This window comes from Arachis ipaensis, chromosome B5 (assembly GCF_059453495.1).
Source record: "Arachis ipaensis isolate K30076 ecotype BB chromosome B5, ASM5945349v1, whole genome shotgun sequence".
NCBI lineage: Eukaryota > Viridiplantae > Streptophyta > Magnoliopsida > Fabales > Fabaceae > Arachis > Arachis ipaensis.
In genome coordinates this window covers 137876936-137887737 of record NC_142440.1, presented here as the reverse complement: position 1 = coordinate 137887737, position 10802 = coordinate 137876936, and the positions used below count along the sequence as shown (strand labels likewise).

The 10802-nt window shown below is 35.0% G+C and overlaps 1 protein-coding gene across 2 annotated transcripts; it reads right to left on the bottom strand.

The window, feature by feature from the left end:
- Window positions 1-3557: 3557 nt before the first annotated feature.
- Window positions 3558-5326, bottom strand: LOC107644084 (protein BASIC PENTACYSTEINE1). Of its 2 annotated transcripts, XM_016347877.3 has the most exons (3): window positions 5213-5305; window positions 4865-4996; window positions 3558-4764 (listed from the first exon to the last, which is right to left on the bottom strand). In XM_016347877.3, exon 3 carries the CDS (start codon window positions 4663-4665, stop codon window positions 3814-3816), a length of 852 nt encoding a protein of 283 aa, XP_016203363.1. In that variant the 5' UTR covers window positions 4666-4764; window positions 4865-4996; window positions 5213-5305; the 3' UTR covers window positions 3558-3813. The 2 variants fall into 2 exon arrangements, with proteins under 2 accessions (XP_016203363.1, XP_016203362.1); XM_016347876.3 differs by lacking the exon at window positions 4865-4996 and having other exon boundaries at window positions 5213-5326.
- Window positions 5327-10802: the final 5476 nt, after the last annotated feature.

The window sequence follows — 10802 nt, the reverse complement described above, 5'->3', positions numbered from 1 at the left end:
AATCCTCAAATTGTTAAAAAAAACAATTACCATGATTTGATAATGTGCTAGTTGTGACCTATCAAAAGATGATATAGACTAAAATTTGGTGGGAAAAGAAGTGTTTTTACCCCAGCAACTATACATGAAAGGCTTTCTTATATATATATATATATATATATATATATATATATATATATATATATATATAGGGTTAATTTAAGGTTATGTTATGACTTTTAACATGGATTCGGTCAAATATTCGAATCAGGTTCAACTCGGGAGTGGATCTTTTTCAGTAAAAAAAAATTGGATGGTGTACAGTATTTAATCTAACTACTCATTACTTTTTCTCTTTTATTTTTTTTATCCCATTTATAGAATTAAAAGTAAGAGATCACATTAAATTCTGTCAAGTGTTAAAAAAACTGGAGAAGATTCATTTCCGTTCAACTCTAATAAGATCATATCTCGATTCCATCCTAAGAACAAGGACTCTATAATTTGGAGGTGTCTTTGCAAGGCTTGGAAAGTGTTGAAGGATGGGTTTGCTTGGTGTATTGGAGATTTGAACCAGAATTTTTGGTTTTCTAGCTGGAGGAGAGAAGGACGGTTATCTAATGAGATGGATTATGTCCACATTTCTGATTCGAATCTCCGGATACAGGATATTTGGTCGGTTGGTAGGTGGCATTTGGATACTCTTTATTCTCCTTTATCTCAAAATCTGAAAGATAATATTCTCTCTTACAATCCAGATGAACAAGCAGGTCCGGAAGTGGGTTGGTATTGGAGTGGGTCTGCTGCCAAAGTCTATGACTCACGCAATGGTTACTTGTGGTTGTGTAAGCAGCTGTTTGGTTGGGAGGAGAGGGAGAATTGGCTTTGGCTTTGGCGTCAGCTTGTTCCGGAAAAGCATAAGTTTTTGGCTTGGTTGTGTCTTAAGGAGGCTCTTCCTACTGCAAGTTTTCGCTTTAGAAGAGGGATGTCGTCATCGGATAGGTGTCCAAGATGTCTTTCTAGCCAGGAATCGGTTATACATTGTATTCGGGATTGTCCAAAAGCTCAGCTTGTCTGGCAAAGGTTAGATATTCCTTGTCATCCTTTGGATTTGAAGAACTGGTTCTTGTATCATAGCAGAGAGCACCCGTTCAAGTTCTTTTCGGGACTTTGGTGGATATGGCGAGCAAGGAATAACGACATCTTTAATCCCCATGAAACTTGGCCTCCGGAAAAAGTCATTTGTCTGGCATTAACTTCAGAAAAGGAGCTAGAAATATTTTTGAATTACAACGTATGTCCCTTCCCTCTACTCTAAATGGTTTTTGGAATCCCCCATCCATTGGTACTTTTAAGATTAATTGTGATGCTAGTTATTTTGGTTCGGGTGATAGTGTTGGTTTTGCTTGTGTTATTAGAGATTGTAATGGGAGCTGGCAAAGGGGGTGTTTGGGAATGATTGAGAGTAATAGTATTCTTCAAGGAGAATTGTTTGCTATTTGGAGAGGATATCTCTTAGCTTGGGATGTGGGTCAACGAGATGTTATTTGTGAGACGGATTGTGTGGAAGCATTTAATCTTGTTACTCAAGATGGTTTTGGGTTTATTGATCCACTGGTGCTCAAAATAAGAGATATCATGCATTGGAATTGGCGTGTTGACTTTCGTTTGATTATGAGAGATGCAAACACGGTGGCAGATACTATGGCAAAGATGGCGATGAAGTTACAACTTTCGCATGTGGAGCTTCTTTCACCTTGGGAGGAGTTTAAGAGTAGTCTTAAACGGGACTGTCCCTCTATTTAAGCAGTTCCTTGTTTTGTTTCTTTTGTTTTTCTTTGTTTAATTTATTTCAGTCACCAAAAAAAATATCTCGATTCCATCCAAGTGCACCTCTATTTTTAAGTTTTACCAAAGAATAATTATGTTTAAGTAAAAATTGAAAACAATATATAATCGAAACTAATAATTTTAGACTAAAGTTATATAAGCAAAAATGATATTTTGAAGATTATTATTATAAACAAAAGCTTATTATTTCTGGGGGTAACAACTCTGCCAATTTGACCTCAAGTATCAAATATTAATAATAAGAACAGTCATTTGCTATCAATTATACCACCTAAAAACAGCTTTTCCGATAAAATAAATTAATTGTGACATAATTAAATATTTTAAAAATCATGAGAAAAATAAAAATTAAAATACATTTAACTTTTCAATATTTTAAAATCTTAACCGAATGTCTTTTTGTTTAACGTGTAACCAAGATTTTTGATCGGGCAGGCGCAATAGCAATTAGCAAATTTTACCTAAAATTAAAAAAAAAAATTACGAATATGGCATTATGGAAAACATCAAACTGGAAGCATTTTGCTTCGCTTCAAATACCAACTACACAAACATCAGTTTAGACAATAAATTGTACATGTAATTCTAAAATTAGGAGGCAAATTTATTTTTAAGATGCCCTTTTATAAATGAAAGGTTACTACTTTTAGCTTAAAATTAAAGAATTAGACAACAATTTTGCCTTTGAAAAATTTAATTTAACTAAGCAAAAGAAACTTCCATCTGTACTCAACAAACTTTATGAGCACCAAATTTATTTGTAACACTCAACAAACATGAATCTCAACCATGATCATTGCTTGTGTCTTGGCACCACCAATTCACCCGGTAAAGTAATAATAACATAGTACAAAGAAAACGGAATTCAAGCATTCAAATCATTACAAGAATTAGATTGTCCTTCTAATGACTTATACTTTCAGCAAGCTACCAAACTTGTGTTCTAGATTTGGCCTATAAATATATATAAATTAATGTAATAAGACTATTTTAATTAACCTTTCTTTGAGAGGGAAGCACGTTGCAAATTTGAAGATGATTCTAATCTCATGTATACACCTTATATGCACATTTATGCTCAAACATCTAAGGCTCTAAAAGGAAAAACAGTCTCCCCCATCTCCATGATTCAATGCACCTTTTCTTACCGCCTTTCAACATTCAGCTATCAAAATACTTAAAAGCGAAGGATTACTATTAATCAGAAAATCTGCTATCTATATATCATGGACTATACAAATTTTCCTAATGGTTTGGTTTCAGGGGAAAATCGGATAAAACTTAAAAACTAGTAATGTGGTGTGTCCAACACCTTTGATTCCTATTAGCATGCACAAAAATAGAAAGTCTCTCCTAAACTGAGTTTGTGTCTACCATGAGAAACTCATGATCGGTTTACTCTAAGTTTAACAGAGTACTTAACTAAGAAGTACATAATAAGCCTCTAACATTTTGCATTCTGTTCCAAGACCACCCACTTGGTACCAAACTTAAATTCAGCAGAGCAAGCCGTGATTGGATATGTTTCCCACTCCAATCATCAAATCAGAGAAACACATTCCACCAGTATGACAACAAGTTACCTTCACAGATGTTTCTTAAAACAAACTACAATTGTATCTTCGGCTAATATTAGAATGATTCAGTGAGCAGAATAAAGCGCTTGCATCACATTTAATCACCAATAGCTCTATGAACAAATAAAATATTCCTACCAAATATCATACGACAATATCTCATTTCTAGTCCTCTATCAGGACCAACCAGCCAAAAGATTGAATTCCCATTTACTGAATCCAAATAAGTGAATAGAACAACAGATAAGAGTTAGAAGAGAAAAGGAAATGTCACAAGTCGAAAATTCTTGAACTACAAACCAGCTAACAAAGCCTCTGTCTCAGACCAAATACTTCACATATATATACATGACAAACAGGCTGAAAAGGAATAAGAGGCCATATTGTACCATAGCATATAATAGATCTACCTGATAGTGACAAACTTATTGGTACCATGTTTTGCCCAGTAAGTCCTCAAATCAATTGGATTAGAAAAGTTATAACCCTCAGCTGCAAGTTTCTCTAAAACTTTCTTAAATGCTCCTATACTCATTTTCCTTCCAGCTATCCTAGCACCACGCCGCTTTGTACTCATAGGCAAAGGATATGTAGACATTCCCGTTGTGCAACATGCAGACTGCCACCCACCCGAGCCCCATCGGTAACACTGTTGGGGTGTCCCAGTGCACGAACAAACAGGGATTGGAATACTCGAAATATCCAAGTCGATCCCATTTATCACAATTTCAGTAGTTTTCTTTGGAGCCCTAGCTCGTTGAACTGTAGGAGCATTCTCATCCTTAGGAACGCGAGGCCCCCTTTTGGGCTTCTTTGCCTTGGGAGATTTCGGAACCTTGGGACCCTGTCTCTTCTTTCCAGTGGTGTTCGCTTTCTCAACAACAGGCGCTTCTTCCACGGGCCTTTCTTCCTTTGCAGACAACTCAGGCGGTGGAATCATTTGCATGTGATGCGTGGAAGACGTCTCCGGAATACTACCATAACTTGGGTTTGTAGGTATCATATTCATATACTTCTCTCTCTGACTACTAATCCAAGCATCCCTCATGTAATCCATAGGGTAAGTAGCCGGGGGCATCCCAATGTCCCTATGGTGATAGGCACCATTAGTGCCGGACAAAACTGCAGCATTGCGTCCTCCGAGAAGAGGCTTTTCCGGCATTGATGACATTAGCTGGAGCCCCAGATGGCTCTTGAAAGAGGTAGCAGGTTCATAGTAACCCCAATTACGTATGTTAAGACCATTATCCCCATCCATAATAGGCAGCAAATGGTGAAGGCAAAATTGCACTATTGCAGAATAACAATGTACACTTTGTTAAATATCTTCGCAAATTATCCAGGCCATTGCATTCTCCTAACAAGCCAACACAATTCAAAAAATCAAATTCCATGAAAAACAACAAACAAAAACAATAGCATAATGTAATTGTGTTAACCCCAAAAGCAAAACCCACCTTTTGTTTCAGCTCAAACAGAGTCAAACCACAAAAAAGGGGGTTTCAACAAGGGAAAAAATTTACACAAACCCCATAAATGTATGCATGCAAAACCTCATGCCAACAAAGTTTCAGCTTCTGGGTTTTGTTCTAGGATCCATTTCACCATGAAAAAAAGGGAGGAAATCAGATCTTTAAGCTAAAAGTATCAACAGATCAACAGAATCTAAGATCAAAATGGAACATGAGAAAATGGAAATTAAGGGCTAAAATCTTAATTTTGACCTGAACCCATTTCATTATTTGAAGAAGGGAGAAATGGGTCGAGGGGAATTTTTCGGAGCTGAAAGGGAGAGGAAGCAGTACCTGTTAGGGTTCTTGGCGTCTACGAATGGAGAACGAAGAGAGCAAAGGAACAAAAATGTCTACACGCCATCTTAAAAATCTAATCTAATCTTTTAAAAAAAAAAAACATTTTCGAGTTTCTATTATTATAGTAATGATATTTTAATAATTACAATAATGTTTTTAGACTTCTTTTTTAAATATTTTTTTAATCAAATTTAATCAAATTAATTTTAAGTTTTTAACTCAATAAAAATTACTCAATAATATGCATAAATCACACATTTTTTTTGCATTTTTTCCTTTTTTTTTTTTTAGTATTTTTTTCTCTTATCGTTTTTCATTGCTGCTGATCATGTTGAATTTTTATTTTATTTATTTTCGTTCTATTCTTGCATTTTTTTACTTAATTTTTTTTCTCAAAAAAATATAAAAAAATAATAAAAAAAAGAAAAAAAAAAGATGATGGCGACAATAAAAAAGAGAAAGATAAAAGTTTTAAATTGTGTAAAATTTATCAAAAAAAAAATAATACCACAACTTTTTAGTTTGATATAAGAAATTTTTAAATTTTGATACCAAAATTTTTTAATAGTGACACAAAAAAAAATTTAACTAATTATAAATTATCAAAAATAAAAATAATACCAAAATTTCTTAAAAATAACATTAAAATTTTTTAATTATGGCACTAAAATTTCTCTCAATATATCTACTTCTTTTTCTTCATATTTTATTTTCTTTTTCTTTTTCTCAACATGTTTCTTCTTCTTCTTTTTCATGTTTTGTTATTGATATATTTATATCTTCTTATATTTTGCTTCAAAAATAGAGAATTTTATCTAAACAAAATTATTTTAAAGTTGAATTGTATACTCCTAAGTGCTAATCAACTAATTATCTTCTAATGTGGTGTGGAAATCAATTCAAATTATGTGTTTATCGTAATAAAATTTTTGTGTTTTATATAACAAATTTCGATGTCATTTCTATTTCTTTCTTGTGTTTTATATAAAAAAATTTAGTATCATTTTACTTTTTTATTATCATTATCATTATTTTTTGTGTTATAATTTTTATTCTTCTCTTTCATAAAATTTTAAAAAATACATAAATAAATAAATAAATAAGATAAATAAAAAAATGTAGTATAAGAAGAAGAAAATTCTGCTGATAATGACGATAATAAAAAAAAGGAAAAGAAAGAAAAAAAAAAGAGAAAAAAAAACAAATATAAAAAAATACATATATATTATGGTTTGATTTAATTTAGTTACGTAAAATATTTTATTATGTTGTTGTTTTGAAAAGGTGAGGGAAAGATTAGCTAATGGAAAGGAAGGCTTTTAAATAAAGGAGGGAGACTTTGCCTAATCAATTCTGTTGCAGCATCCATTCCTGTCTATCATATGCAGGTATTTTTTTTTTTTTTCAAATTGGATTTACGATAAATTCTCTTCTATGATGAGACAGTTCCTTTGAAAGGGTCAAGTTGATGGCAGAGGTCTTTTTCTTGTTAATTGGAGGATCGTGGTCACTCTAAAGAAATTTGGTGGCTTGGGTGTTAGAGATCCTGCGTGTGTTAATATATACTTGGTAAATTGATTTGGCAAATTTTTCATTGCCAGGACAAGTCTTGGGTTGCTCTATTGAGATCGAAGTATCTGAGGAATGAGGGAGTTTTAGATGGCCCTGTCCCTTGCAATGCTTCTCATATTTGGAAGAGTATCTCAAAGGCTTTTGGTGCTCTTAAGGATGCCTTCTCTTGGTGCATTGGGTCACTTGATCAATCTTTTTGGTTTGACAATAGGAGTATTGAGGGCCCAATTGCTCAAGATGTCCCTTTTGTACATATATCTGACTCTGATTTAACTATTAGAGACGTTTGGAAAGATGGTCAATGGAATTTCCATGATGTTTTCTCTAACATTCCAGAAGATGTCAAACAGCGTTTGAATGCTTATAATCCGAATTTGAATGCTAGAGAGAGTTCGGTTTGGTCGTGGGGTGTGGCATCTTCTAGACTCTACTCAACTATGAGTGGATACAGTTGGCTAGCCAAAAGAAAGTTTAACTGGAATGAGGGTGATAATTGGTTATGGGTATGGTGACTGCATATTCCTGAGAAGTACAAGTTCTTGATTTGGCTCAGTCTTCATAACGCTATTCCTACGGCAGAGTTTCGTTTAGATCGTGGCTTAGCTTTATCTAGCACTTATCATCGGTGTCAAAATGGTTCTAAATCTATTCTTCATTGTCTTCGGGAGTGCCTTAGTGCCAAGGAGGTCTGGAACCTTTTAAGCCTGTATTCAGATAACTCGGATTTACATGATTGGCTCTACAGAGGCACAAAGAGTGGAGATGTTTTTCTTTTCTTTTCAACCATCTGGTGGATTTAGAGGAGCAGGAATCATGACTTATTTAATACAGATGACTTTTGGAGTGCTAGTAAAGTGGTGAGTTTGATTCGTAGTTCAATAAGGGAGTCCCACACTATTTTTGCTATGCATCAATCTTTGTCTCCTCTTTTGTTGTGTTTGCATTGGGTTCCACCTCCAATTCATTCTGTTAAATTGAATTGTGATGCTAGTTATTTTACTCCTTTTGGCTATGCTGGTTTTGGTTGTATCATTCGCAATTCTGATGTATGTTGGTTGAAAGGTTGCATTGGAAAAGTCGAAGTGTGCAGTGTTCTTTTTGCTGAATTATATATATGCGATTTGGAGAGGTTTACTTCTAGTTTGGAATAGTGGATTTCGTGAGGTTATTTGTGAAACAGACTGTTTAGAAGCTCTTTTCTTGGCAAACCAAAGAATGCTTGGTAAGGATATTCCAGAATGGAATTTGGCAAAGCATATACAGGAAGTTATGAATTGGAATTGGAAAGTCTCTATTCTTTTAATTTAGAGGAATGCAAATAGTATTGCAGATTGTATGGCTAGAGCAGCTGCTTCTGGCGCGAACATTCACTGGAATTGGAGTCAACCATAGAGTGAACTTCATAGATTTTTTAATTATAACTTATTAGATATTAAATTTTTAAATTATAACACAGTAGGGAATTATAACTTATTAGTTTGTAGGGAATAATGGAGGTTGATTTTTCCAATGTACGGGATAAAGAAGGAAGAATTGTCAAGGTTAGGGTTAATTTGGTTGCGTCCAAATCCTTACGCAGCAAACTTCATCTTGTTGGACCGGATGAAAAATGATTAGAAGTGAAATTCAAGTATGAGAGGATCGATAACTATTGTAAATATTGTGCTCATCTTGGACACGAGGAACGGACATGTGAGTGCCTACTAGGGGATATTGCAGACGAAGAACAAGGAGAATACCGCATCTAAGAAGAACTCAAATTTGATCAATTTGGCTGGAGAGTAAGGGAGAAGAAGGACGAAGATGTAACCAAACCTGCAAGAGACACCTACAATATGAGAAAACCAACTTCGATTAGCTTACTTAAAGGGTTTTCTAAACTCATTATGAGAGAGAAAATTCTAGCAAGATGGCTAATCTGACTATTTCTCTCCAAGTACCCATTGTAAATAAGGAGGGTGAGCCAAAAAAAAAGGAAGACTAGAATGTAAGGGAGCTAAGTCTTTATGTGCAGAAAAAATCAGTTCAGAATGTGATTATGGTAGGCACCATCAATAGAAATTCACTTGAATCCAAAATAATGGATGATCCAATCCTAACTTTGGAGGAGAATAAGTTTTAATTGCCTTTACAAGATATCACAAATAATGATTTGCTGATACAAAAAGGGATAGGAGGCAAAGAGGATAATAAGTTGGGAGTGAAAAGACCAAAGCTGAAGCATATAGCTAGGAAGCCTAAGAATGTGTGTGTGAAAAGTTTGAGAATTGTTTCTCATGAGGTGGAGGGTACGTACCCAAAAATGGCACCCAACCCCCAATGAAGATGATAGCGTGGAACTGTCGAGATTTGGAAAAATTGCTGGCGATTCACAACATAAAAGAGACCCGAAAATATCATTTCTCTGTGATAGTATTTCTCTGTGAAATAAAAATACTATCTTGTTTGTTGAACAATAGAAAAGGGATGTGGCTTCTAGTATGGTTTCTATGTTTCACCAAATGGGATAGGGGGAGGTTTAACAGTATAGTGGAAAGAAGTGGTTAAAATCGATATCAAATCAGCGCTAGATTCTATATCTGATTTTCAGTGGAAGAGAGTCATAATTCAATGCCAATAGAGGTTTTAACAGTTCACCTACAGAACCAAAAAGATATAAGGCAGCAACAATTTCATAAACTATTACAACTCTTGTCAAGCTCTAGTGCAAATTATATGGTGATTGGTGATTTTAACGCCATCATGCAAGCCATGAGAAGGAGGGAGTAGAGACAAACAAACAAGTTCTATTGAGAGTTTCAACTATTTTATTAATTAAACAGCCTTACTTGACATGGGATATATTGGTGATAAATATACATAGTGGAACCGAAGTTATGGAAATAGAGCCATTGGAGAGGCTTGATAGAAGTTTAATTTTAAATTCTCTAAAATCAGCTTATCTTTATACTACTCAATCGCATTTGGACGATGTCGGATCAAACCATCAGCCGCTATTGTTTGCAACGAGGACATAGGGAATAAAGCAGAAAAGGCAGTTTAGGTTTTAAGAATGATGGTGTGCAAATCCAAAGATAACCACCATTATTGATGAGGTCTGGAAGGATCAAATACAGGGGACAGTTATCTATAGACTCTTCCAAAAGTTGAAACATCGTAGGCATTGTATTATAGAGTGGCAACAATCAACTGTGACTAACTCGATAAAGCTGGCAAAGGATATTTCTAAGAGACTAGTAAAAAAGAAATAAGATCTCTCTGAAGGAAGCAAGATCGAAGTAGAACGTCTTGAAGCGCAACTCTCCCACACTCTTGAACAGGAGGAACGGTAATGAAGGAAAAAAATCATGGGCTAATTGGTTGCAATGGGGTGATTAGAACACACATTTTGTCCATTTTAAATTCCAAATGCATAATAGACATAACCAAATTTGGAAGCTAGAGGATGAGAATGGTGGTTGGTTATATAAGGCATATGGGATTGGTGAAAAAGCTCAAGGATACTTTGCGGATCTATTCACACAAAGTAGCACTGACAATCCAAATCTTGTTCTAGAAGAATTGGAATTGAAAGTTTTGTCAAATTTGAATAGAAACCTGATCCGATCTGTCACAGATTCAAAAATCAAAAGGGCTGTATTTTCCATAGCTGTCGTGGCAGCACTTGGTGATGATGGGTTCTCAACTAAATTCTTTTAACATTTTTGGGGTTTAATTGGTCATGATGTGAGGGATACAGCAAGAAGTTTTTCTTGGGAGACAAGATACTCAAAGATTTTAATTGTAAGGCCCACATCGGTTGAAGAGGGGAACGAAGCATGCCTTATAAGGGTGTGGATACCTCTCCCTAGCATGACGCGTTTTGACGAGTGAGTGTGGGGGGCTTCGGCTATCATCCCTATCGTCAAAGGCAAAAACGTGAGGCCTTGTATGCCAAAGCGGACAATATCGTGCTAGCGGGTGGTCTGGGCTGTTACAGATGGTATCAGAGCCAGAACCCGGATCGATGTGC

Bases quoted from the DNA above. Each gene is read 5' to 3' on its own strand.
- LOC107644084 (XM_016347876.3), bottom strand. From the start codon at position 4,665: ATGGATGGGGATAATGGTCTTAACATACGTAATTGGGGTTACTATGAA.